The sequence below is a fragment of the Peromyscus californicus genome, unplaced genomic scaffold, assembly GCF_007827085.1.
Source record: "Peromyscus californicus insignis strain IS unplaced genomic scaffold, ASM782708v3 Scaffold_2__1_contigs__length_46816999, whole genome shotgun sequence".
NCBI classification, from domain to species: domain Eukaryota; kingdom Metazoa; phylum Chordata; class Mammalia; order Rodentia; family Cricetidae; genus Peromyscus; species Peromyscus californicus.
The window spans coordinates 27,340,585-27,368,321 of NW_026294540.1; the positions used below are offsets into that span (position 1 = coordinate 27,340,585).

The following is a 27,737-nucleotide window of genomic DNA, read 5'->3' on the forward strand; positions in this document are numbered from 1 at the left end:
GGTGGACTGAAAAGCTCTGGACAGGAACGTTGACTTGACTGATAAGGAGATCCACACACCAAACCCACCAGCATCCACCACTGTGACACCGTAGGGAACCGACCTGTGGATGGAATCCCTAAGATCTCCTGTAAAACCGTAATGGCCCCGTGCCATCCCCACAGTCCCACTTTCAAGGAGCGACTGTGTCCAGCTGTTCTGATGAAAGGACGCTTAGGCCTGTCGCCTCGATCAAACTCTGACACAGGTTCAGTGAGAGAGCCCGGTATGGTGACGCACACCCTTAATCCCAGCACTGGGGAAGCAGAGGCAGGCGGATCTCTGTGAGTTCGAGGCCAGCCTGGCATCCCGGGCCGGACAGGACTTCATAGTGGACCCTCTCAAAAGTAAAGAGGGACTGAAGAAACCCAAGGCTGACCTCTAGCTTCCACAGGCACGCACACACATATGCGCCACACACACATACACTCTAACTTAAAATAATAAATTATTTTATTACGTTTTATTTATTTTGTGTGTGTGCACACCACACGGTGTATGTATGGAGGTCAGAGAATAACTTGCAGTAGTCCAGCGCTCGCCTTTGACCCTATGGCACCCGAGGATCGAACTCACGTTATCACGCTTGGCAGCAAGCACCTGTACCTGCTGAGCCATCTTGCAGGTCTGTAAAAATAATCTTTTAAAAATCTGATAAATGAAACGGGCGGTGGTGGCGCAGACCTATAATCCCAGCACTCGGGAGGCAGAGGCAGGTGGATCTCTGTGAGTTCGAGGCCAGTCTGGTCTACAGAGTGAGATCCAGGACAGGCTCCAAAGCTACACAGAGAAACCCTGTCTCGAAAAACCAAAAAATAAAAAATAAAAAAAAAATTGAAAAAAATATCTGATAAATGGAGAGACCCTTCTTCCAGAATCGGGTCGCGCCCCGCCCTCCTCGCGTCGCCCCGCCCCCTTGCGGAGCAGCGTGCGCTCACTGGCCCGTGCGGCCCTCTCTCTCCGCCCTTGGCCCCGCTCGGCCCCGCCTCCTTGCGGAGGGCGGCTACTGCGCAGACGCAATGGCGCCCCCTCCCCAATGGAGCCGCTCCCGGTCCTCCGGATCACCGAGCCGGCTTCCTAGAGCAGCCCCTGCGGGGGGCGCCAACCCGGAAGTTCGGGCTCCCAGAGGGGCCCCAAGCGTGCTTCCGGTAACGCCCGCCTAACTCCTGCCCTGAGGCTGTCCTCAGGTGGCTGTCATTTCCCCGAGAAGACGAACCGGGCACAGTGGCTGTGGCATGGAGGGTTGCAGGGCCGCGTGGTGCGGGACGGACCCCAGAGTGCCTGCGGAGAACAGCCCCGGGCCGAGCCCTGGCGCGGCGCAGGATGGAGGACTCCGGGTGATAGATCGCTCCGGATAAAACGGCGGGAGGCTGTCCTGGGATCACCCTCGGGTGCAGGGTCCGTGGATGCCCGCAGATGAGACCGCGTGGGTAAGTGGGGTCGATCCCGAGGGCTGAGACGTTCAAGCACTGTCTGGAGTAGCCTCTTAGGTATTTCTTTCTTTATTTTTGAGACAAGGTCTTGCCCTGTAGCCCAGCCAGCCTGGAACTGAAGAATGCCCCTGCCTCAGCCTCCCAATTGCTGTGGTCATAGGCATGCACCACCACCACTCTTGGCTGTGGATGGTGTTTTCATAAGGACATGAGTGCTCCTAATGTTGACCATGAAATGCAGGGGTGCCAGGCTGGGCTGGACTGTGTGGACGGGCTGGAAGCAGGACCGGTCTGATTATGTAATGTGTGCATTCGTTAGCTGTCCGGGCTCTTCCACTACGGTGTAACTTCCGTGAGAACCAGGGTTCTGTTCTCCCACCTAGCATTGAGAAGAATGCCTGGCATGTAGTAGCTGCTTAAGAAATAGTGTGTGAGTGGATTTACTCTCGATAATACACCTTAAATTACCGCACAGCCAGTGCAACTAAGAAGTGGAGGGAAAGTAACTGAAGGTTGGAAGAGCATCAGAAGCGGAGCCTTGGTCAGGAGGGTTTGCTGGGCACTCCTGAGCAAGCCCCTGCCAACAGGCTCCGATGGGCTCGAGGGAGCCCTCTCTGCCCACACCCATGCCAGAGTTGGAAACTGTTTTGGTTTTCTTTGAATATTCCCATCTACAGGTCCGAAGCCAATATGCTCGTGTTGTTTAAGGCCTCTGTAGCATCGTTTAATAAAACCGGACCCTGTGGTTTCCCTCTGAGGTGATACAAGATGGATATCTTCGAGCCTGCCTTTTCCGCTGCTTCCCCTTTCGTTGAACGTTTTCCCAGAGCATGTTCCCTAGCCACATTATATTGTGTTACTGTATATTAACTTTCTAGAAGGTTAATAATGAAGATGGGCACGCCAATAATCCCAACTTGGAAAGGGGAGGCAGTACAAGCAGGACTTCAAAGCTAACCTGGGCTATTGGGACCCTGCCTCCGTGTGTGTGTGTGTGTGTGTGTGTGTGTGTGTGTGTGTGTGTACTTACATATACATGGGAGGCAGGTGAAATGTCTCTGTCCATAAAGGCACTTCCTGTCAAACCTGATGACCTGAGTTTAGATCCTCAGCACCCACATAAAATCCAGATGTGAATGGGCACATCTGTGGGGAGAGCAGGAGAGATGGGTGGGTCCAGGCAAACTAGCCAGTCTAGTGGGTTCCCCTGGGTTCAGTGAGGGAGACCTGGTCTAGTAAGGTAAGGCTGGGGGGCAATAGTGGAAGAGATTGGATGTCAGCTTCTGCCTCCACATGTGCGTGCGCGCGTGCGCGCACACACACATGCAGACACACACATAATAATTTTTAAAATGAGGGGATGGAGAGTTGGCTCGTAGGTTAAGAGCACTTGTTGCTCTTGCAGAAGACCCAAGTTCAATTCCCAGCACCCAACATAGTGATCCACAACCATCCAGAACTCTAGTTCCAAGGGATCCAACACTCTGTTCTGACCTCCGGGGCATCAGGCCTGTATGTGGTACACATACATACATGCAGGCAAAACACCCATACACAGAAAATGAAAAATAATTGTTTTTAAAGTTATTAATGGCAAGAATCTGTTTCCTCAGTAATTATGACTTGAGTGCCTACTAGGTTCAGTGCTGAACTGGGCTCAGTAAGAGCAGACAGACGTAGATCCTGCCCTTTTGTACCTCCCAGGCCAAGGCAGGAGACCAGGATTCATCCCATCATCAACCCAGGTGGCTGATTACACACTGAAAAATAGCACAGAGCAAACAGAGCCACTAGCGATGAGAATGAAATCAGATTTACGGTTTCAAGAGAACTGGGGGAGAAGGTGCCGGCGATTGCTTCACCCATTTGGGGTTTCGAATTAACCTGCACCGTGCCTTCCTACTTCCCCTGCTGATCAAGGTGGAGCCCTAGTTAGCGGCAGTGAGCAAGTCATCACAAACTTAGGGACTGGCGAGACGGCTCAGCGGTGTGCGGGTTAGCTCTTTGCCACCTTGACACAAGCCAGGGTCATCTGGGAAAATGGCTCCATCAGGTTGGCATGTAGGAAGTCTGTGGGGCATCTTCTTGGACTTTGAGGTGGAGGGCCCAGCTCGCTGTGGGTGGTGCCATCCCTAGGCTGGTGGTCTTGGGTTCTGTAAGGGAGCAGGCTGAGCAGGCCACGGGGAGCAAGCCAGTGGGCAGCACCCCTCCCTGGCCTCTGCATCAGCTCCTGCCTGCAGGTTTCTACCCTGCTTTCCTCCAGAAATGGGCAGTGTTTGGGGTGGATAAGTCAAGTAAACCCGTCCTCCCTAAATTGCTTCTGGTCCTAGTCAGCAACCTAACTGGGGCAGGCGGGTCAAGGTGCTCACCACGGAGCCTGGCAGCTTGCATTGGATCCCCGAGACCACATGGTGGAAGGAGAGAGCTGGGTCTGCAGGTTTTCCTCTGACCTCCATGTGGACATCATCATCATCATCATCATCATCACACACACACACACACACACACACACACTTGCCGGCCATGGTGGCATAATCCTTTCATCCCAGGGAGGCAAAGGCGGGTGGATCTCTGTGAATTCGAGACCAACCTGGACTACATTGCAAGTTCTAGGGCAGCCAGGGTTACACAGTGAGACCCTGTCTGGAAAAGAAAAAAAAAAAATAGAGACTGAGGCCTACGTTTAGTTATAGAGGAGTAATTGAGCTGTACATGAGGATCTATGCAGACTCTCCCTCCTGTTTGGCCATAAGCACAGCCCGTTCTGTCTTTCCTCATCTGACGTGGCGGCGGGAACCTGGTGTGGAATTGAAGGCAGCTTCAGTTCAAAGCAAGTAGAAAAGGGTTCTGTGGGGGACTGGGGGGGGGGTGCGTGTAGCTCAGTCCTTAGAGTCCTAACTTAACATGCGTGAAATCCTGAGCTCACTGCCCAGCACCACATAAACCAAGTGTTAGTACCGCAATCCCAGTACTCGAGAGGTGGGGGCAGGAAGATCAGGCGTTCAGGGTTATCCTCAGCTACTTAGTGAGTCTGAGGCCAGCCTGAGCTAGAGACTGGGAAGGGAGGGAAAAAGGAAGGGAAATGGAGTAAGATAACGAAGACCTCCTTTGAGGCAGGACTGAGTTTAAAACTCCCAGGTCTGGGGCTGGAGAGATGCCCAGTAGGTAAAGAACTTGCTGAACAGGCCTGATGCCTGAGTTTGAGCCCCCTCCACCACGGAAAGGTGGAAGGAGAGAGCCAGCTTCACACACACGTCCTCTGATCTCCGTAACTGTGTTACGGCCCTTGTCATGTGCACTAAACACACACAGGAGAACAGTAACTTTCGAGAACCCGTTCCCTATGGCTCAAGAGGCCTACCCCAAGGAGGAGTTGAATGGGTGTCGGTCTGCCAAGGCAAAGACTTGTTTGTCAGCCTGGTCTCACAATTTCACCAACTCCCTGCTGGTCAGACTTCAAGTCCTTGTTTTTGTTCAGTGCCAGGGCCAGAGCCCAGACAGCTGCAAATGCTAAGGATAGAACCCAGACAGTTGCAAATGTTAGGCAGGTGCTCTACCATGAGCCACACCCCAGCCCCTCACTGGGGGATTCTAGGCAGGTGCTCTACCATGAGCCACACCCCAGCCCCTCACTGGGGGATTCTAGGCAGGTGCTCTACCACTGAGCCACACCCCAGCCCCTCACTGGGGGATTCTAGGCAGGTGCTCTACCACTGAGCCACACCCCAGCCCCTCACTGGGGGATTCTAGGTAGGTGCTCTACCACTGAGCCACACCCCATCCCCTCACTGGGGGTTCTAGGCAGGTGCTCTATGACCAAGTTATGGTCCTCTGGCTTTTTATTTGTTTTTGAGATAAGATCTTTCCATCTAGCTCTAGCTGGCCTGGAACTCACTGCATTCACCAGGCTGGCCTCAAGCTCATAGAGATCCTCCTACCTCTGCCTCTCCAGTGTTGGAATTAAAGACATGCCCCACCATATCTGACTTTAGTTGTTTTTGTTTATTGTTTACTTTTGTGGTTATTTTATTTGGGGCAGGAGAAATGACTCTGTTGCAGAATTTTTCTCTTTTTTTTTTTTTTTTTAAAGATTTATTTATTATGTATACAGCATGTGTGCCTGCAGGCCAGAAGAGGGCACCAGATCTCGTTACAGATGGTTGTGAGCCACCATGTGGTTGCTGGGAATTGAACTCAGGACCTCTGGAAGAGCAGTCAGTGCTCTTAACCTCTGAGCCATCTCTCCAGCCCCAGAATTTTTCTCTTTTTGGGGGGGCCTGCCACCCAGCTACCAAATAAATTACACATGGAGGCTTATGAATGCCCAGCCTTGGCTTGGCTTAGTTTCTAGCCAGCTTTCCTTAACTTATCCTGTCTACCTTTTGCCTCTGGGTTTTTCCTGTTCTCTTACTTCTGTAAATCTTACTCTTACTCTGTGGCTGGCTGTGTGTGTAGCTGGGTGGCTGAACCCTGGGTCCTCCTTCTCCTTCTCTGGCTGCGAGCCCTTTCCCTCCCAGATTTCTCTTTCTGTTTATCCTCTCTGCCTGCCAGCCCCGTCTATCCTTTCTCCTGCCTCGTTATTGGCCGTTCAGCTCTTTATTAGACCATCGGGTGTTTTAGACAGGCACAGTAACACAGCTTCCCAGAGTTAAACAAATGCAGCATAAGCAAAAGTAACACACCTTAAAATAATATTCTACTACATGGCTCTACACTTAAGATCACTTGCTGCTCTTACAGAGGACCTGGGTTCAGTTCACATCACCCACATGGTAGCTCACAACCATCCATAACTCCAGTTTTGAGGGATCTGATCCCCCTTTCTGACTTTTGAAGGCACTGGACACACACAGTACACATATATACATCCAAACAGTACATTCATACATATAAAATAAATTAATTAAAAATATTTTATTTTTATTATGTGTGTGTGAGTGAGTGTGTGCTGTGCACATGAGTGCAGGTGTCCTTGGAGACCAGAAGGGTATGTCACATCCCCTGGAATAATTGTGGTTTCTGGGAACCAAATTTGGGTCTTCTGCAAGAGAATAAAGTCCTCTTAACCACTGAACCACCTACACACACACACACACACACAAACCCCTTTTATTCTTTATTTTGAGACGTGTTCTCACTAAAGTTCTCTTGGCCTTGAAGTCACTCTTTAATCCCGGTGGGCCTTGAACCTGTGATCCTCTTACCTGCTCCTGCTATAGCTAGGATTTGGGGGTCACAAACACCAGGCCCAGTCTGCCCTTGCCTTTGTCTGCCTGGACTATCCCGTTTGTCTTGGTTGCTCATTCTTCGTGTCGTTGTCCCAGGCTTCTGCACCCTCTTCGAGCATCACCGAGTTCCTACAGCAGCCTCCTTTTCCTTGGGTCCTGTCCTGTAACTTTTCATCATGCTTTCAACTCCCTCGGTTACTGTGTGGGTTTGGTTTTTGTTTGTGGTGGTTTTCTTTTCCTTTCCCTGCCCCCCACATTTGTCCATTTTTTGTGGAGGACTCGCCTATGTTACAGTCTGAGTGTGGAGGTGAGAGGACCACTTGGTGAAAGTTGGTTCTTTCCACCATAGGGGTCCCGGGGAGCAAACTCAGGTCATCAGCCTTGAACACAAGCAGCTTTCTGACTGAGCCATCTTTGGGTGCTAGTGGTCAAGCCCCGGGCTCATGCTTACTAGGCAACACCCTGTACACTGAGCTACAGCCCACGCCCCCATTTAAACGAGAAAACGATTTCTCTCCTCTCAAAACATCTCACACCCACTTGGGTTCTGACTCCTCTAGATCCCAAGAGATTCTCCACTTTGTGGACCTATTTTGGGGTCTGTCTTAAAATGCAGTGCTGACACTAGCCCCCCCTGTGCTGGCATCTGAACCCCCAAGTTAAAGAGTGCAGTTCTTCAGGATACTGCCTGTTTCAGATACCCCCAAGCCCCAGTATACCAGCTGTACTTCTGAGTGGCTTGTTTTCAGATTCCTCGCTTCTGGGTGGATAAAGAACTGTAACAGCCGAGGGACTCAGGGGAGCACCTGCCATCTCTGGTACAAGTCGGGAGTGGCCAGTTGGAAGAGGTGCATGGGCACCTCAGCATGGCCTTCATGACACTTCCACGTGATTACCAGCCCAGGAGCTCTGGACTGCACTTGAGAGCCTTTAATAGAGGCTTCACTCCCCTAATGAATGAGGTGTGGGTAAGGCACAAAGTCCCAAACTTTTCATCTGAACTGTGTTCTGTGAGCGGCCTCCATCCTGAAACTACCCAGGACCCACCAGAATCCACCGCATGAGAATGAAGATTGTTCTCACCCCTCAGGAAGATCCGAGGAATTCGGGATTAAGATGTTCCCATGACTCCCATCTGGGTTCTTATCTGGGTGTGGTAGCACGCACCTTTAATCCCAGCACCTGGGAGATAGAGGAGGTAGATTTCTAAGAGTTTAAGGTTATTCTGGGCTATGTAGGCCATTTCAGGCCAGCCAGAGCTACATAGTAAAAACCCTGCCTCAAAACACCAAAAACCAGGGATCTTACGAACCGTGTGTGTGTGTGTGTGTGTGTGTGTGTGTGTGTGTGTGTGTGTGTGTGTATGTATCACTTTGTCACAATGTTTTGGGTTTTGTTTGTTTTTCATTTCAAAAAAGATTTATTTTTAATTATGTGTATATGTGTGTGTACCTCTGTGTATATGTGTGGAGGTGCCCCCAGAGGCCAGGGGAACTGGAATTACAGGAGGTTGTGAACCCCTGACCTGAGAATGGCAACTGAACTCAGGTCTTCTGGAAAAGCAGGCTGTTTTCTTTTTTCCTTTATTTGTTTTGGTGTTTTGAGGCAGGATCTCTCTCCATAGCCTTGACTGTCCTGGAATTCACTCTGTAGACCAGGCTGGCCTCAAACTCACAGAGATCCACCTGCCTCTGCCTCCAAGTGCGGGGATTAAAGGCATGCAATCATCACACCTGGCCAGACAGTTTTCTTTACTAAGCCATCTCTAGCTCATTTTTTCATTTTTTTAAAGACAGGGTCTGGGGGGCTAGAGAGGTGGCTCAGTGGTTAAGGGCACTGACTGCTCTTCCAGAGGACCCAGATTCAATTCCCAGCAACCACATGGCAGCTCACAACTGTCTGTAACTCCAGTTCTAGGAGATCTGATCCTCACACCAATGCACATAAAATAAAATAAAATAAAAAAATGATTTAAAAAATATTTTAAAGACAGAGTCTTAACCTGAACCCACAGAAATAAAGGTGCTAAGGGGCAAGACTGGAGACGAGAAATAAAGAAGACAGATAGCTGGGCCCGGGAGGTCTTGCTTAAGGTGATGACTTCTGCTAAGCAAGTGTATTAAGAAATGCAGCATCCTGCCTTGGATTTAGCTCAGTGGTACAGTGTGCAAGGCCCTAGGTTCGGTCCTCAGCTCTGGGGGGGAAAAAAAAGAAAAAAGAAAAAAATATCATGAGCTATGCATAAAATTTATGGGACTGGAGAGGTGGCTCAGTGGTTAAGAGCACTGACTGCTCTTCCAGAGGACCTGAGTTCAGTTCCCAGGACCCACATGGCAGCTTAAAACTGTAACGCCAGTTCTAGGGAACCTAAAACCCATGGCAAAACACTAATGCACATAAAATTTAAAAAAAAAAATGGGGTCGGGGATTTAGCTCAGTGGTAGAGTGCTTGCCTAGCAAGCACAAGGTCCTGGGTTCGGTCCTCAGCCCCGGTGGGGAGGGGACAAATGCAGCATCTTCTATGGTATTTGTAAGGGGAGAATGGGCCAAAGTAGCAGAGAGCTAAATCAGACAGTGTGGGCAAAGAGAATACAGACTAGCTGAGACATGTACGTCTGCTTAAGGACTGAGAGCCACAGCCCAAAGGGAAGAATAGCATCCCCACAAACCGCAGTTTTCACGCCTTCGAGGCACAGGCCCCAGCCGCAGACCTTGCCAATTGGACAGTGACACAGAACTGACATCCCCTTTGTCCTTTTATCCAGGCCTCTGAGAAGGCCTTGAATTGTCAGGCTCCCGACAGAACCTCATGTGCCCAGGTGGATTTGAACTTGCTGTGTAACCAACCAAGGATGACCTTAAACTTCTGATCCTCCTGCCTCCACCTCCCAAGTGCCAGGGTTATAGGCATGCACCACCATTCCCAACCCTGCTTTTATTTATTTTATACCCCCTCCCCCCAGTGTAAGATGCCTGAGGACAGGAGTTTTATTTTTATCAGTGCCAATCCTTATACTTCAACAGTGAGCAGCACATAGGAAATAGTCAATCATGAATGGACGAATCAGCCAATAAGCAAGGGGCAGGGTAACAGGGACTGTAGATGCAGAGGACCTGTGATCACCGGGGGTTTCAGAATCATAGGGCAGGGACAGCGCGTGTGCTGACTAGACTGTCAACTTGACACACAAGCTAGAGTTATCTAAAGGAGTGACCCTCAGTTGAGAAAATGCCTCCGTAAGCTCCAGCTGCAAGGCATTTTCTTTATTAGTGATTGATGGGGGAGGGCCCATTGTGAGTGATTCCATTCCTGGGCTGGTGGTCTTGGGTTGTATAAGAGAGCAGGCTGGCTGAGCGGCGGTTGCACATGCCTTTAATCCCAGCACTCAGGAGGCAGAGGCAGGTGGATCTCTGTGAGTTTGAGGCCAGCCTGGGCTACAGAGTGAGTTCTAGGACAGAAACCAAAACTACTCGGAGAAACCCTGTCTCGAAAAACCAAAAAAAAAAAAAAAAAAGGCAGACTGAGCAGGCCAGGGGAAGCAAACCAGTAAGCAGCACCCCTCCATGGCTTCTGCATCAGCTCCTGCCTCCCAAGTTCCCAACCTACTTGAGTTCTTGTCTTGACTGCCTTCGATGATGAACTGTGATATGTAAGTGTAAGCCGAATAAACCCTTCCCTCCCCACATTGTTTTGGTCATGGTGTTTCATCACAGCAATAGTAACCCTGACTAAGGCAGTGAAAGAATCTGTCTCAAAAAACAAACCAAAACCAGGTGACTGGCACCTAAGGAGTGATATCCAAGGTTGACTTTGGGCCTCCCCAGGAGCATGAACACAGGAAAGGGAGGGAGGGAGGAAAAACCGCAACCAAAAGAAAAGGGTTTTGGTAATAACTTTCTTCATATTTTACTCAACAAAAAAATGCATTAGGATGCTGAGTATGGTGCACACAACTTTGATCCCAGCACTGGAGGCAGAGGCAGGCAGATCTGAGTTCAAGGCCAGCCAGGGCAACATAGTAAGACACTGTCTCAAAAAAACATACCAACAAAAAAGTGTGTTGAGGCCGGGCGGTGGTGGCGCACGCCTTTAATCCCAGCACTCGGGAGGCAGAGCCAGGCGGATCTCTGTGAGTTCGAGGCCAGCCTGGTCTCCAAAGCGAGTTCCAGGAAAGGCGCAAAGCTACACAGAGAAACCCTGTCTCGAAAAACCAAAAAAAAAAAAAAAGTGTGTTGAGTCCTTGAGCCTTAAATTCTATTGTGTGCCTAAAGGTCAAGATGAAATGTCCATAGAAGTCACCCTTATTGCTCCTAATACTAAAATGCCAGAAGTTAGCATTTGCCCCTTGCTCCTCCTCAGACTAAACGCCTTGGGTCATTACTTAAGACCCTATCTATAATCCTCAGGTACACCAAGAAGATGGTTTGGCTAATTATATTTGAAAGATCTGACCCTGCAAGGGTAACTTCTCTTTCTTTTTGGTTTTTCAAGACAGGGTTTCTCTGTGTAGCTTTGTGCCTTTCCTGGATCTCGCTCTGTAGACCAGGCTGGCCTCGAACTCACAGAGATCCGCCTGGCTCTGCCTCCCGAGTGCTGGGATTAAAGGCGTGCGCCGCCACCGCCCGGCTAATTCTCTCTTTTTTTTTAAGTTTTATTTTTAATTATGTGTATGCCTGTGTGTCTGCGTAAGGACATATGCACGGGAGTGTAGTTGTCGGGAGGTCAGAAGAGGGCCCTGGATCCCCCTGGAGCTGGAATCCCAGTTAGGAGCCACCCAGTGTGGGTCCTGGGCACGGAACTTGGCTCCTCTGCAAGAGCAGTATGGGCCTTTAACCCGAACTGTCTCTCTTGCCCCATCAGCATTTCTTCATATTCTCATTAGAGTGTCCACTGTGATCATGTGCCCCAAGTCTGCGGGGAATGGTTACCAAATCCTCTTGCAGTGTGTAAACCAAGGCCCGTAAGGATTTTGTTGCAAACAATGACGATAAAAGCCTCCAGGCTTCTAATCCGGCACGGTGAGGGGTTGTCAGACTGGTCCTCAGGATAATGTGATCCTCGGAGGGGGTAGGGGCAGCTAGGCACCAGGGGAGTCCAGAAAACCACAGAGGACCCAGCGTAGGCGCTGGCGCCACCTCCGCCCAGACACAGGAGGAAGGGGCGGGGCCTCCACAAGCCGATGCCGGAAGTGCCTCTCCGCCCCTGCCACTGGACCATGGAGACCGTGGCCCAGTAGAGACCTTAGTGCGAGACTTGCAGGGGCGGTGGACATGGAGGCTGTGCTGAACGAGCTGGTGTCTGTGGAGGATCTGAAGGTGAGGCCCGGGCCAGAGGAAGGAGGAGGGCAGAGTCGGAAAGGACAGTTCTGAGGAGAGCTGACCAAGGCCGAATACAGCCGGCTTAGGCTTGCTGAGGAAGCCGAACTACGGCTCCCAGAAGCCTCTGCGGTGTCCTGCTTCTTGCGGGAACCTGCGCTTTATCCCTCGGCCTGATGGGAGTTGTAGTTTCCAGGATTTCGGCAACTCAGACCTGAGGCCTGGAGTCTTGGGGGGTTAAGTGTGATGCAGAGTTGGGAATTTGGGGTACTCGTGCAAGGGATGAGGTAGCATAGTCACCGGCGTAAGCTTTTGCTAGTGTTGAGTCCGGCATGGTTCACTGCATGTTAGCCCTCATTCTTGTAGCGGTATTGTCTTTCCTTTTCTAGAATTAAGGTAAGTCAGATCCAGGCTCAAAAGAGTAGGTGGGACGGGACCAGCAGCCTTAAGCGAAGTCCGCGTAGAAGGTCATTTATCTGCTGGGACAGTATGTTTACTGCTCAGCTACTTGGGTCAGCTGGTCTGGGAGCAGTGCCCGCAGCTGCCACCAGGTGGCACCTCCTCTTGGTACCACTAGGGGCTGGGTGCAGGGGCCTTGTGAGGGGAGGGCACAGAGCCTGGGTACCGAGGCGGCGGACGGGAAAGTGTCGTCTAACTGGGACTCCGACACCAAGATCAGCTGGAGAAACGGAGGACACCCTTTGTTCCTAACTGATTCCTCTTTTCTCTAACGACAGAATTTTGAAAGGAAATTTCAGTCCGAGCAGGCAGCTGGCTCTGTTTCCAAAAGCACACAGTTTGAGTATGCCTGGTGCCTGGTGCGAAGCAAGTACAATGACGACATCCGTAAAGGCATCTTGCTCCTGGAGGGTAAGGCGCTGGGTCCCCTTGACCTCACCCGTGCAGGATCCTTTTCAGCATGGAGCCCTCACCTCATAGCTCACCCAGTAGCCACCAGTAAATTCACAGCAGCAAAGGTCTAGGTTGATTCTCTATATCCCCAATTTCAACATCCGAACATTCATTCAAGTGGGAAAAAATACATTTCTCCGGCTGGGGAGATGACTCAGAGTGCTTCCTGTGCAGGTGTGTGAGGACCTGAGTTCAAATCCCTAGCACCCGTTGGCAAAGCTGAGTGTGGCCACAAGCACCTGTATATAGAGAGAGAATAGGAATGAAGTGCTGCTGGGGGATTGCTTGCTGCGATCTTTGCCCCAGGTTCAGTGGGAGACCCTTTCTCCAGGGAGTGGGCAGAGAGTGCCTCTGGCCAGGCCTCTGTGCGTGCATCTGCTGCACACAAGTTTCCATATGTACCACACCCACAGTGTCCACAAAACATTTCTTGTTCAGTTATTAATTGCTCTTAATATAGCATTTACATTGTATTGGATAACAGTAATTTAGAAAGTTTTAGAGATGTAAGATATCTGAGGGGCTAGTGGTATTGGGGACATGTGACCCCAGCACTCCAAAGGTGGAGGCATGGGGACATAGTTCAGTAGTAGAGCATTGACTGCAGAGATGAAGGCAGGGAGTTCAAGGCCAGAGTCAGCTACATACTGATCAAATTCAGGTCAGCCTGGGCTCCCTGAGTTCCCCGTCTCAAAAAAGCATCTTTGAGGAATACAACTAGCTATCTATGCAAACACTATTTAATTTTACATAAGGGCCTTTACATCTGTAGATTTTGAAATCTGAGGGGCATCTTGGGATAATCTCCGAGGCCCTCAAGGGACAGTGTTGTACCAACAGAACATGCCTTTGTCATTTAGTTGCTTTTGAGTTTGACTCAGGGTCTCTGTATAGCTCAGGGAGCTCCGGCTTCTGACTCCTGCTTCAGCCATCTTAGTGCTAGGAGTTGAGGTGTGCCAGGAGCTCCAGGGTCCCTGTCCCTGGACTCTGGTCAGTGCGGATTTTTCAGGTTTCTTCTGTAGTAGGACACAACAGTAGAGTGGTCTCGGAGCATTTGAGTCTCACTGGGGGCGCAGTACCGACACTGCACAACTACTCAGCGGCAAAGTATGGTTGCACACACCAGTAACGCCAGCACTCAGGCTCGGGCACCCTGATCAGGAGTTGGAAACCAGCTTGGGCTACATAGTGAGTCCCTGTCTTTTTTTTTTCTTTTTAAGACAGGTAGTTTTGGTACCTGTCCTGGAACTCACTCTGTAGACCAGGCTGGCCTCGAACTCACAGAGATCCGCCTGGCTCTGCCTCCCAAGTGCCAGGATTAAAAGTGTACATGTGCTGCTGCCGCCACCACCACCGCCATCACCGCCGCCGCCGCCACCCATCTGTTTTTTAATTTTTTTTATTTTATGCGCATTGATATGAGGGTGTCAGATCCCCTGGAACTAGAGTTATGGACAGTTGTGAGCTCCCATGTGGGTGCTGGGAATTGAACCCTGGTCCTCTGGGAGGACAGCTGGTGCTCTTAACCACTGAGCCATCTCAGTTATGAGTCCCTGTCTTAACTCCTATCACACATAAACACATACAGAGAAAATGAAAAAATTTCAGGTGACGGTCACTCAGGAAAGCTGAGTTAAAAGAGAAGGGGGCGTGGTGTGGAGGTGCACGTCTTTAATCCCAGCACTCGGGAGGCGGAGGCAGGGAGGGGGATCTCTGTGAGTTTGAGGCCAGCCTGCTCTATAGAGGGAGTTCCAGGACAGCCAGGGATCCACAGAGAAAGTCCATCAGCAGGGTACCTGTCTACTGTGTATGAAGCGCTGGTTCCATTCCACTCCCACATGGCATAAACCAGGCGTGGTCCTGTACCACTCAGGAGGTGGTAGCAGGAGGATTAGAAAGAAGTTCTGGTCATCCTCGGCTAGATGACACAAAGGAGGGACTGCGAATGTGAGGCAGGGGGTGACCTTGCAGTGACACCCGTAGCTAGTCCATAGGGATGCACCCATCAGTGTGGACTGGAATCCCCGCATCCGCCGCAGGTGTCTGTAACTAGAAAGCTAAGGGTGGTAGAAAATGATAATGGAGGTCTAGGACAGTGACCCTCCCATGATTGTAGAGTGAATCGGCATGGCAGGACCTGTGGGACACAGTGTTAAAAGAGAATCCAGGGGCTGGAGAGATGGCTCAGCAGTTAAGAGCACTAGATGCTCTTCCAGAGGATTTGGGATCAATTCCCAGCACCCACATGGCAGCTCACAACTGTCTATAACTCGGGGTCCAGAGGATCCCAGCAACCTCACACAGACATAACATGCAGGCAACACATCAATGTACATAAAATAAATATAAATTTAAAAAGAGAGCATCCATCTTTCTCTTCTCCCCTCCCCTGTCCAGAGCTGTTGCCCAAAGGGAGCAAAGAGGAACAGCGGGATTATGTCTTCTACCTGGCAGTGGGCAACTACCGTCTCAAGGTAAGGTACAGAGCCTTTCTGCCCAATGCACATTCCCCCCAGACAGAGCCCTGGCCCTCAGGAACCCGCAAAGGGCAGTGGGCTGGGGCGATGTAAGTGCATGGTATAGAGTAATTCCAGGACAGACTCTAAGGGAAGATGAGGGAGTTTCAGGGTGTGGGGACCGTGGTGACGTCAGGATTGGGGTGCAGCCTCGTGCCTCTAGCTGTTATCTCCACTAGCTTATCACCCCCCCACAGCTGGGCTGTTTGTGGACTCTACTCTGTGGGGTGGGGCTGTAGCAGGAATGGAGGAGGAGGAGGAAGGATGAGCCTGAGCCGGGGCCAGAGGACACCCCTGGGTGGGAGCTAGCAAGAGGAGCGTCCTGAAGAGCGTACGGTGTGAGGTGTTTTTCCCTCTGGTTACAGGAATATGAAAAGGCTCTAAAGTATGTGCGCGGACTGCTGCAGACTGAGCCCCAGAACAACCAGGCCAAGGAGCTGGAGCGCCTCATTGACAAGGCCATGAAGAAAGGTGACAGACCTCTCGGCCCTCATGCCCGGGCCCTTGGGAACACCCCCACATAGTCCTTTACCACACTTACCTTCCAAGGGTCTCTGTAGCCTTGGAGTCCCAGCCCCCAGACTCTGGGTACAGGTACCCCTCTTCTGTGGAGGGGAGTGTGGTCAGGGGCCTCGGGGGCAGGACTGATCTGCTCACGGCCCCTCTTTCCTTTCCAGATGGACTAGTCGGCATGGCCATTGTTGGTGGCATGGCCCTGGGTGTGGCGGGACTGGCTGGACTCATTGGACTAGCTGTCTCCAAGTCCAAATCCTGAAGACAGCCTCACCCGCTCTCTGCCCTGGCGCACTTGGGAGCCTGGGGACACTGGAAGAGGGTCCTGTCCATCCTCACCGTGGCCTTCCCTTGTCTTCCCCAACCCTCTTCCACCTCCACAGTCTCCTCCGTGACCTTCAACCTCCCATCCCCGACACCTGTTGTTAGCCCTAAGTCATGCTTTGCGATGAGTGTAAATAAAATTGGGCTGTGGCTTGGGAACCTCTCTGTCTGAGCGACTGTTGAGGAAGGAGCAGGTTCCCTGGGTGCACTGTGGCCCCCACTACCCCCCCCCCCAGTCTCCTGTGCCAGCATCCCAGCCCACACCCTTCCTTCCTCCCCTATCCTGAATCCTCAACGCAGGAACAGGGCTAGGAGGACACGGCTTTTCCATCGCCCCAGAATCCTGGAAGAGAGCAGCAAACATTAGAGAGAACAGCGCCTGGGATTTACGACTGTGGTCTCCTCTGACCCACTAAGCTGCCTGGGAGTTTTCCACTGCAGGGGGCCCCCACTGGGCTTCCTCCGAAAACCTCCGCCCTTCCCTCCCTTTGTCTTCCTGCCCCCTCCCCTTCCTCTACCCAGTCCTTCTCCTCAGGGGGACATGGATGGATGACGTAGAGAGAGGAAGCCCTGTGAAGATGGCAGGGGCCGTGGGGGCCGTTGGGCACAGGATTCCCCAGTCCCAGCCTGTGGGATGGGAGGCAGAGATCTCACCCCACGCCCCCTGTGCCAGGCTGTGCGTGGGCCTGTTTGGCTTCTCTGCATACTTCTCATTCCACAGCCCCTGCCAGGCTTGCTAGGGGGTGGGAGGAGGTACCTGAGGGGAGCCCGGAGGAGCTCCCAGAAAAGGTGGGGATGGGGAGCGACAGAGGGCATAGCTCTGCCTCACCTATTCTGGAAAGGGAACCCTGGTGCCAACGTGCCAAGCAAGAAGTGGCCAAGAAGGAAATTATGCTCAGCAGGGTTGGGTGAGGGACCCAGAGGCTTCCATTTATCACAATTAATTAATAGAACTGGTGATAGTTCCCAGTTAAGTGGATCGGTAGAGAGATTAACCAGAATCATGCCCTAGACCTGTGATCCATCCCTCAACCCTGGGCCCCTGGCCCCTTGGCAGCGAGATCAAACTCAATGCCGTAGAGTCAAAGGTCAGCTCCGGGAGGGACAATTCAAGTTCAGGAAGTTTGGAGGAAAGTAGCATTTAGTGGCCTCACCTCAGCCCTGCGGCATTCAGATCCAGGGCAATTACCAACCGCTGGGGCAATAGGAGTGTGCCGGGAGCTGTGATCTGTGGTCCCAACTTCCATTACAACCTAAGAAGCCAATAATGTTGTGTCAACAAGGCTGAGAGCCAAAATCCAAGCCCAGGGCCCTTTGATAATGTTGGAGTCTAGTGGGAACCTGGTGGGAGGGATCCCAGAGCTCCCGTCACCCCGGAATCAACCTTCATGGTCCTCGGAGATTAAAGGGTCCCAACCCCGGGTCTTCAGTGTCTTAGGTTGCTCTCAGGGTCTCTTAATCCATCATGGAAGCCTGTGGTGGGCCTGTTGGAAGTTTTCTTCTCTCTTGACACTCTGGTCTCTCAGTTACCTAAAACTCTTTGTCCCTCTGATTTTATTCCCTGACCCTGGTGACAGCTGAGTCAGAGACAGGCCACTTCCCCTGGATTCCTGATGGATCCCTGGGGGCTGCTCCTTGGCTGTATCCGAGTCTCCTAGTAAGTCCAACCTCCCCGCTCCTAGGGCGGGGAGTCCCGGGCTAGGCCGGGGGAGGGGGTGGACTTTTGGCCCGTTTATTCCCTCCATCACAGTCAACAGCTGCCGAGCGGAGCGGAGCGGGCTTGGCTCATTCCTCTGACCTGCCAGGAAGCAGACAGTCCCAGGGACTGGACCGAGACAGTCAGACCTGAGCTCCCGGGGAAGGCCGACGGGGATCGCAGCTGGACAGGCTGCCCTTCAGCCTTCTCCCTCCTCAGTCTGCCTTAGCATCTCTTTGGGGCCCAAAGCCCCCAGAATTCACCTGGAGGTACCACCTCTCTCCCAATCCCTGGGGCTCGAGCCCCTTGGGGGACCTGCACCCCAGCATGTCTACGGCTGTGGAGACCTTCGGCTTCTTCATGTCGGCCCTGGGACTGCTGATGCTGGGAGTGACCCTCCCAAACAGCTACTGGAGAGTGTCCACCGTGCATGGGAACGTCATCACCACCAACACCATCTTTGAGAACCTGTGGTACAGCTGTGCCACCGACTCCATGGGAGTCTCCAACTGCTGGGAGTTCCCTTCCATGCTGGCCCTCTCTGGTATGGGGTGAAGGGGGCTCTAGGGGACAGAGGGAGGTTGGGTGGTCGGCTGGAGATAGCCTAGCGAGAGGGTGGATGTGGTTGCCTTTGGCCTGGCCTTGGGCACCATCATGATACAAGTTCAGATGAAGCTCTCAGTTCTGGGCCGCTGCAGCAGAGTTCTTCATGACCCAGAATGGAATGGGATGCATGGCTCTCCGCCCTAATATGCGACCCTCTACCAGCTAAGTCAAGCTTCCGGACGCAAGCCAGGCCTTGGCTAGCTCCAGGCCTCAGATGAATGAGGGAATGCATTTGGTCTTGGCCATCTGCAAGCTAAGAGTAATCGTGGTGCCAATGCACAGGTGGTCATGAGGCCCCGACACGTGCAGGCGTGAACGGGATGTTGACCGTATGTATACTTTAGTGCTTTATTCTGGGGAGGGTTTGCTCAGTTGGCAGGGGTGAGAACAAGACACCATCTTGGTTGATGGACTGCCAGCCTCAGCAGCTCTTTAGACAGCCACAGATGGTGGTCTACCTACCCTGCTGAACTCGGGGGGTGGGGGTGGGGGCTGGACACAGCTCGCTTGTTTTGGAGGAGAGTCTCCTGGGAAGTCTGAGTGGATGCTGGAGAGGTGGTTATGTGGACGTGCCTGTGTGTGTGGGGCTCAGAGTGTGGATTTTGTTGTCGTTTTGTTTTGTTCTGTTTTATTTGAAGGTCCTAACATGGCTCCAGCCTGCAGCTCTAACTTGGGCCCTGGCGCTTCTTTGCTGCCGACATTGCCTGTCTCTTGCTCTCCTGCACAGCCCTCCCTGGCTCCGCCTGCCATCGTTTCCCCCAAGGAGTCCATTTGGACTTCCTAGTCTCCCCCATGCTACAAAGACTAAGAGTCGGTGACTGTGAACCAACCCTCCCCAGTTGTTCCTGCCACTAGGTCTCAGTCTCGCTTTTCTAGGACTCTGAGACCAGCCCAGGGTGGGAAAGCGAACACTGTGAAATGGCCCCATGAATCTGGAAGATGCCCTGAGCAGTGGTGGTGTCCGGGTGGATCTCCTGAGGTAGCTGTCGGCAAGGGTTTCATCCTCCGGGACCTCTGATTGTGCTCCACCCCAAATCTTTGGAAAAGCTGGTCTATTCTGGGCCACAGACTCAGAGCAATAGGAAGGGACCAGAAGCCGGGCGGTGGTGGCGCACGCCTTTAATCCCAGCACTCGGGAGGCAGAGCCAGGCGGATCTCTGTGAGTTCGAGGCCAGCCTGGGCTACCAAGTGAGTTCCAGGAGAGGCGCAAAGCTACACAGAGAAACCCTGTCTCGAAAAACCAAAAAAAAAAAAAAAAAAAAAAAAAGAAGGGACCAGAGATGTGGGCAACTCAGCGCCCAGCCAGCCTGCTGCATCTCTGGTGTACAGAGGCCATTTTGCTGTGAGTCTGGCCACCTAAGAGGGACCTTACACGGTGTCACCACTCTTTGACTGCAAGAGAACGCGAGTTTGGAGGAAAGTCACATGGGAGTTTGCTGGGGGTGATGGAGGATAGAAGGCCTTGAGGTCCCCAGGCCTCCAGGGCTCCTGTCACCTCCCTTCCATGTTTTTTGGTTTGGGTTGGTTTGTGGTGTGTGTGTGTGTGCGTGTGTGTGTGTGTGTGGTGTTTTGAGGCATAGTGTTGCGCTATGTAGTCCTATTCTTGATCTCACTTTATGGTCCTAAACTCGGAACTCAGAAACATCCTCCTGCATCAGCCTCCTAAGAGCTGGGATTACAGGTGTGCACCACCATATCCAGTTCTCCTTTTATGTGGACGTTGCCCTCCCCCTCTCCCGCCCTGTGTACATCTATGCTTTTCAGAAATATTTACAACGTTAACCTCATTTTCATCAAAGCTGGACCACTCTGCAGAGTTAAGCAACCTGCCTAGAGGCAGAGGAAGTGGACAGGAAGCTATGATTTGAATTCACTGTCTGGGCTGAGGACCAGTTTATTCCTCTGTGGTCTGCTGAGTCCCAAGGGAGATCCTGTCTTTCTTTGCAGCCAGTATTAGAGATTAAACAAAAACCATATGCATGCTAGACAAGCACTGAACTACACTCTGCCCCTCACTGGGGGATCCTAGGCAGGTGCTCTACCACTGAGCCACACCCCAGCCCCTCACTGGGGGATCCTAGGCAGGGGCTCTACCACTGAGCCACACCCCAGCCCCTCACTGGGGGATTCTAGGCAGGGGCTCTACCACTGAGCCACACCCCAGCCCCTCACTGGGGGATTCTAGGCAGGGGCTCTACCACTGAGCCACACCCCAGCCCCTCACTGGGGGATTCTAGGCAGGGGCTCTACCACTGAGCCACACCCCAGCCCCTCACTGGGGGATTCTAGGCAGGGGCTCTACCACTGAGCCACACCCCAGCCCCTCACTGGGGGATTCTAGGCAGGGGCTCTACCATTGAGCCATACCCCAGCCCCCTTTTTATTTTTCATTTTGAGACAGTCTTGCTGAGATGCCCAGGCTGGCCCTGAGCTTGCATCCCTCTGGTCTCAACCTCTTGAGTGCTGTGGTGATTTCTGACATTGCTCACCCAACCAGGCCTAACTATCAGTTAATGACTTCACACCTGTGCCACCTCTCCACGGTTCCACCAATGGATCCACATACCTGTTGGCCCTTCAGTCGTCTTTCCTTTGTCCATCAGCATTGTCTGAACATTAAGAATTGGTGGGGAGCCGGGCGCTGGTGGCGCACGCCGTTAATCCCAGCACTCGGGAGGCAGAGGCAGGCAGATCTCTGAAATCTAGGTCAGTCTGGTCTAAAGAGCGAGTTCCAGGACAGCCAGGACTGTTTCACAGAGAAACCCTGTTTTGGGAAAGAAAAAAAAAAAAGGATTGGTGGGGAATTTTCTAGAAGGTGTGGCCGGGAGTCTTATGTCCTCCCAGAGAACTTTGTCCCTCCTCCATACCTCTTAACTCCAAGCTACTTCATCTCTTCCTGGCAGAGACCCAAGCCTTTGGCTTTCAACACGGTGCCATGCGCCCCACCCGGGAAAGGGGTACAAGGTCCCTGAGAGTGCTTGGCAACCATCAAAAACAGGAGGAGCCAGCAGCTTCCCTCATCTTTGAGAAAAGGGAAACTGAGTCACCAAAAGATTGTGGGCTGAGCTGACTGGGATGGGTTCTTAGGTCCAGGTTTCTTGTCTCCCCACCCCCCAACAACCGCGGCCCTCGACCCTCTGCCCTGAGTCATTGCTGCCCCCTGCTGGTTACTCCAGAAGAAGCTCAGCTCCAACCACGTCCATGGTGTTGGGTAGGGTGGCACATGCCTGTCTGTAATCCCAGCAAGCCAGAGGCTGAGGCAGGAGGATCAAAAGTTACCTCAAGATCGTCCTTGGCAACATATGAAGTCTGACGCCAGTCTGGTTTATGTGAGACCTTGTCTCAAAAAATAAAATAAAATAAAAACAAAAACAGGCAGGGCATGTAGCTCAGTAGAGTGTTGGCCTAGCATGCCGGAAGCTCTGGTGAGATCAGGTAGCCCTGCTTGCTAGAGGCTATCAGAGGCAGGCGTGTGGACTGTTGACATTATCTTAGAAAAGGAGAGGGTGGGAAGAGTCATTGAACCCTCACCCCAACCTCCCAGTCATCCCTCCCAACCTTTTGTTTACAATTCTGCCTTAACTGCCTGTGGCCTGGGATCCCGGGGAGAGGCTAGATGATCCAGGCTGAGGGGAGCCATGGTCCGTCAGTCCGTCCGTGCTGGCTGAAGACTTTCTGTTGTGGCTCCTTTGGGGTCAGCCACCCCTCTGCCAGTGAGTGCTCACCCATGCTCTCTGTGAGGCAGCCCGGCAAACGCGCTGCTTCCCCCATGGCGATATTTGGTGGATCCTACTTTGGTTTGTTCTTGGGACCTTGAGAAGAAGGGGTAGATGTTGATGACATTCCCCCAGGAAAGGAATTTTGCCCACACCTGGGTTGCATCCTCAGCACGACCCACACCTGGCCTGGTGGTGTCATGCCAACACTTGGAGGCGAAAGATCAGATGCTTAAGGTCGTCCTCAGCTGTTTAACAAGCGTGCGGCCAACCTGGCCACATGAGGCCTGGTCTTTTTTTTTTAAGGTTTCAACAGTGGCACCCCAGCAGGGAAAGAGGGAGTGCAGGGCGAGGGAGTCAAGATTGAACAAAAGGGATAAGGAGGGAGGTTGACGTGGATCCTGAAACGGGGAGTTGCTAGGAGTTTTAGGTGCAGGAGAGCAGGAGGAAAGCATGCCTTCTGAGGATGGAGGTGTGTGGAAGGAAAGGACTGACGGCTTCACCCCTGCACGCTCCCCAGGGTATGTCCAGGGCTGCCGCGCCCTCATGATCACCGCCATCCTCCTGGGCTTCCTGGGCCTCTTTCTAGGCATGGTGGGGCTGCGCTGCACCAACGTGGGGAACATCGATCTCTCCAGAAAGGCCAAGATACTGGCCATTGCAGGGAGCCTCCACATACTTGCTGGTAATGGGGGAGGAAGGGGATGCATGGGTGGGGGAGGCCCTCGCCACAGCCCCTGGCTTCTCTGTCTTCATCTCCTGTTCTCAGGGCTTGCCTCACCTTCCCCTTTGGGTTGACCCCTGCCCTCTCTCACTCATCTCTCCCCTCTCCCCACTCTGTCTGTACTCTGCACATCTCTAGTCCACAACCCAGTGTCCAAGAGTAGGGCTGCCCTGCTCGAAGCTGAGCCAAATCCCAGCCAGGCCTGAGAGGCCATTTCCTTCCGAAACTTACAACTGGGAGGAAGCAGAGTCAGGGCATGTACACACACACACACACACACACACACACACACACACACACACACACACACACACACAGTAACAATGCTACAGATGGCTATTACTGTTCAGCTTATTTCTGCACACGTCCCTTCACGATAAACTATGCAGGGCTGGTGAATGATGACCCAAGACTGATCCAGGGGTAGATGGGAAGAACCAACTTCTGAAAGTTATCACTTATACCTCCACATGAGCATCTGCACTCACACACATACACCACACACAAATAACAAAATAAGAACAGCAGTCATTTTTAAAAATCCTGACGGGGTGGGTGTTTCCCGTTTCCTAGATCTGAAGGTTTGGAAAGGTCCCTTAGCCAGTGCGGCAGTGAGGAGTGATAACTCACAGGGATGTCAGTGGGTAGGAAAGACTTTCTGGACTGCTGGGCTTTCAAGATGGGTATGGTTACCATCTAGGGGTCATGATCAGATTCATTTTCTCGGCCAGTTAAAGAATTAAGAGGCAGAGAAAACCCTCAAGCTGGACAGGTCGCAGATGAGAAACCTTGAACACAGCAGATGATTCAGCAGTTGAAGGAAGGTGTTTATTGGGGATGAGGAAGCACATGAAGGCAGCAGACACAGAGAAAGACTCTCCACAAAGCGGAGGGAGAATTGAGAAGCCGAAAGTCCAGTGTCTTTTCGAGGCGGGACCTCTAAGTCTGAAGAGCCTTTCTCCTTCAGGGTTGGTCGGTTTGAGGACAGACAGGACGGCTGATTGGCCCTCAGCTCTTGTGTAACATGTCCTGATCCAGCATTGAACTGTCAGTTCATCCACGACTGACCGCTGGCAGGAGAAAAAAGGAGTCCACAAGGCCTTTGTTTTAAGCTGCCAGGCTTTTGTCTCAAGTCCAGGAGGGAGGGAGAAGCCAGCCATCTTAGAAGTCCACCATCTTTATTACCTAGGCATGGCCACCCTCCTTGTCTCCCAGGGAATCTTCTTTAATCCTCAGTATATTTGAGGGCTAGAGTGCAGAGAATCCTAAATTCTATCCCTGGCACTGAGTAAACTCTGTGTGTGGGGTTCATGACTATAATCTCAGGAGGTAACAGGATCATGGTTATGCCAGGCTATGTGGTGAGTTCAAGGCCAGCCTAGGCTTCCTAAGAGCTTGTTTTAAAAAATGTGAGCTACCTTGGGCTTAAGTGGCCTGAAGGCTGCACTTTAAACAGGTCTAGGTCACAGGCTGGAACAGAGAAAAGGAACTGTTACTCTTGAACATCATGTCCCGTCCCTCAAACTCCTCATAGCTCACTTGCTTTGGGAGACAGTGGCTACAAGAAGGGCCTTTAGGACGATCCTCCATCCTTTTTTCCAGGGGCCTGCGGAATGGTGGCTATCTCCTGGTACGCCATCAACATCACTACTGACTTCTTCAACCCCTTGTATGTTGGAACCAAGTAAGTGAGGAACCCTGCCCTTGGGGACAGTGGGTGGGTAGGTCTCGGCCCCGCCCCTCTGGGCTGGCACTTACCTCTTCCACTCCTCCAGGTATGAGCTGGGTCCCGCCCTCTACTTGGGCTGGAGTGCCTCCCTGCTCTCCATTCTGGGTGGCATCTGTCTCTTTTCCACCTGCTGCTGTACTGCCAAGGAAGACCCCGTCGCCAGGTGAGGGGACGAGTGGGTGGAGGCCTGGATTGAGGACTACAATGTGCTATGACCACCTGTGACCCTGCCTCCCTCCTAATTCCACAGGACTGGCCTTCCCTACAAGGCTTCTACAGTTGTGGTCCCCAAAGCCACCTCGGATGAAACTGACATCAGCTTTGGTAAATATGGCAAAAATGCCTACGTGTAGGAGCTCTGGCCTGGTGGACACCATTTATTGTCCCACTGTCCCCAGGACCCTCAGACCACTCTCCAGTTAATAACCTCAGGACAGACCATTTCCAGACTCCACCCTGTGCCTGGAAGCCCCGACCTGCTCTGGGCACGCCTTACCTGTCACTCCAGCCTCTCCCAGGAACAGAAGCTGTGGAGGCTACTTGCGAGGCCTCCTACAGCTGGACCCAAGGGGACAGAGGTGTCTGCAGCTTGTGACACCATATAAATACATGTACAAATAAATGTATATTGTGATTGTTCAGGGGCTTCAGGGGTCATGAAGGTGCAGCCAAGCAAGGGGCTCGTTTTCAAACCATGGACTGTCAAGACCATCCACTTGAGCTGTCTCAGCTAGTGAAACAATGTGCCAAGGGGCTGGGGAGATGGTTCGGTGAGTTAGAGTGTCTGCCACACAAGTTTGAGGACCTGAGTTCAAATCCCCAGAATCCACGTAAAAAGCCAGGTATGGTCACACTCCTGTAACCCGAGCGCGGTTGGGGAGGCTCTCTGAGGCTTTACTGGCTTCCAGCCCAGCTCGAGGTTCAATGTGAGACCCTGTCTCAGAGGAATAAAGTGAAGAATGATAGAGCAGGGTGCGAGAAGCCCTCCTCCAACCTTTGCAGGCACACAGACTCATGCACAAACAACACACACACACACACACACACACACACACACACACACACGCACACGCACACGCACATGCATGCACGTTCTTAAAAAAAAAAGTGTTGCAAGCGATTTGAAAGAAGAATAGCTAATTACCGCTCAGAGTCACCCACCTCAGGGAATCATTGTTAGCTGGGATGCCCCCGGCCAGCTGATAGTCTCTCTCTTTTGACTCTTAACCTGTTTTCTTACAGCTGCACAGAGGAGCAGTTGGTCTAGAACAGGAGTTTGTGTGTGCGTGTGTGTTTGAACTAGATTTGGGGTTTAATAAAGATATTTTAAAAGATGCATTATTTACATGCATGTGTGTGTGCCTTCGTGTGTTCCTATGCACCATGCGCCTGCAGGTGTCTGAAGACCGAAAGAGGGCACCGGATCCCCTGGAGCTGGAATTACGGTGGTTGTGAGCTGACCTATGTGGGTGTTGGGAACAGAACCCGGATCCTCTATCAGAGCTGCAAGGGCTCTTATCTGTTGGGCCATCTCTTCAGTCCCTTAATAAAGATATTTTAATATAGATTAAGGTCAAGGGTCAAGAGAGAAGACCTCATAAGAAAACGATACCCAAGAGCGTGGATGTCGGCATTTTAGAAGTCTTAGAAAGTAAGACACCAAAATACAGTATGGGATCCTCAAAAAGGAGCCACCGGGACAGCATCTTGTTCATTTCACCTGGGCCTGAGTGTGGTCATCAAGGCCGGGCCGGGCCTGGTGTGTATACATTCCTGTGGGAAAGCTGCAGTATCTTCCAGAAAAAGGCTCATGTATATCCACAGCTGGCTGGGGATGGTGTGTTGTGAACAGTGTGATGTGGGCCTAGTAGGGACTGAATAGAGCTGATACCTGTTCAAGAAAAGAAAACGAGGCTGGGTGTGGTGGCGCACTCCAGTAATCCCAGCATTTGGGAGACAGAGGCAAGCAGATCAGAAGTTCAAGGTCATCCTTAGCTACATGAGACCATGTCTAAAAAAAGCTGGGGAGCTCAACTGGGGAGCTAGCTCAGTTGGTAACGTGACTTCCTTTCAAGTATGAGGACCTGAGTTTTATTTCTAGAATTTAAAAAAAGGAGGGGGGGGGCTAGGTATGGCGGTATATGCACCACTGAGGAGATGGAGTCACAGCCTCTCTGGCTGGCCAGCCTGGCAAGACCGGCGACCTACAGGTGAAGGTGACAGACTCCAGCTCAACAAATAGGGTGGAAAGTGACTGAGCAAGACACCTCTGCTTTCTTTGGCCGTGATAAACGCCATGACCAAAAGCAACTTAGGGAGAAAAGGGTTTATCTTAGCTTTTGATTCCCAGGTCACACTCCATCATTGAGGGAAGACAGGGCAGGAGCTCACGCAGAAACCACAGGGTGATGCTTACTTGCACTTTTCACTAGTATTTTTATAGAGTCTAAACCCACCTGCCTAGGGATGGAAACGCCCACAGTGGGTCGGGTCGGGCCCTCCCTCATCAATTAGCGGTTAAGAAAATACTCCCACAGATGGGCCCACGCACCATTCTGATCCAGCCAGTCCCCCAACTGAGACTCCTTCAGATAATTTTGAGCTGTGTCAAGTTAACAGCAGCAGCTAACCAGAACACCAGTTGATCAGCACCCATCACGTATACATATGCAAACACACACACACACACACACCAAAAGAAAATAAAATGAAGCCACTAGGCAGAAACCTCTGATCCAGTGGGAGGGGTAGACAGGATGCGGTCAGCTGACTAGGTGTCTTCTGCAGCACTGAGTGGTGACCAGGGTCCGCTCTGGGTTCTGCCAAGCAGCGCTTTTTCTATACCGCATCCACGCAACTACATCAACTCCCCCACCTGCCTCTTCTCTCCTTTTCCCTCCAGGAAACCTGAGCCGAGCACACAACTCAACACTGAACACTTAACTGTAGTGAGCATGATCGCTGGGTTGGGTTTCCATTTCTTCA

At 52.0% G+C, this 27,737-nt stretch overlaps 2 protein-coding genes across 3 annotated transcripts; both read left to right on the plus strand.

Annotated features, from left to right (window-relative positions):
* The first annotated feature begins 1,222 nt into the window (after positions 1-1,222).
* Fis1 (fission, mitochondrial 1) lies at positions 1,223-16,440 on the plus strand. Of its 2 annotated transcripts, none has more exons than XM_052754036.1 (5): positions 1,223-1,469; positions 12,754-12,886; positions 15,326-15,402; positions 15,810-15,915; positions 16,122-16,440. In XM_052754036.1, the coding sequence occupies exons 1-5, from the start codon at positions 1,446-1,448 to the stop codon at positions 16,217-16,219; spliced, it is 438 nt and encodes a 145-aa protein (XP_052609996.1). In that variant the 5' UTR covers positions 1,223-1,445; the 3' UTR covers positions 16,220-16,440. The 2 variants fall into 2 exon arrangements, with proteins under 2 accessions (XP_052609996.1, XP_052609995.1); XM_052754035.1 differs by lacking the exon at positions 1,223-1,469 and adding an exon at positions 11,863-12,016.
* A 124-nt stretch (positions 16,441-16,564) lies between these two features.
* Positions 16,565-26,056, plus strand: Cldn15 (claudin 15). Its single transcript, XM_052754038.1, has 5 exons — positions 16,565-18,521; positions 22,820-22,984; positions 24,626-24,707; positions 24,799-24,915; positions 25,003-26,056. Exons 1-5 carry the CDS (start codon positions 18,305-18,307, stop codon positions 25,103-25,105), a joined length of 684 nt encoding a protein of 227 aa, XP_052609998.1. The 5' UTR covers positions 16,565-18,304; the 3' UTR covers positions 25,106-26,056.
* The last annotated feature ends 1,681 nt before the right edge of the window (positions 26,057-27,737 follow it).

What these genes read in the sequence shown, in the direction of transcription:
- Fis1 (XM_052754035.1), top strand. Translation starts at nt 11,972, where the DNA reads ATGGAGGCTGTGCTGAACGAGCTGGTGTCTGTGGAGGATCTGAAG. An exon ending in TGGGCAACTACCGTCTCAAG is followed by an intron (nt 15,403 to 15,809) that starts GTAAGGTACAGA and finishes CTCTGGTTACAG; the next exon opens with GAATATGAAAAGGCTCTAAA. An exon ending in TGACAAGGCCATGAAGAAAG is followed by an intron (nt 15,916 to 16,121) that starts GTGACAGACCTC and finishes TTTCCTTTCCAG; the next exon opens with ATGGACTAGTCGGCATGGCC.
- Cldn15 (XM_052754038.1), top strand. Translation starts at nt 18,305, where the DNA reads ATGTCTACGGCTGTGGAGACCTTCGGCTTCTTCATGTCGGCCCTGGGA. An exon ending in GAGCCTCCACATACTTGCTG is followed by an intron (nt 22,985 to 24,625) that starts GTAATGGGGGAG and finishes CCTTTTTTCCAG; the next exon opens with GGGCCTGCGGAATGGTGGCT. An exon ending in CCCTTGTATGTTGGAACCAA is followed by an intron (nt 24,708 to 24,798) that starts GTAAGTGAGGAA and finishes CCACTCCTCCAG; the next exon opens with GTATGAGCTGGGTCCCGCCC.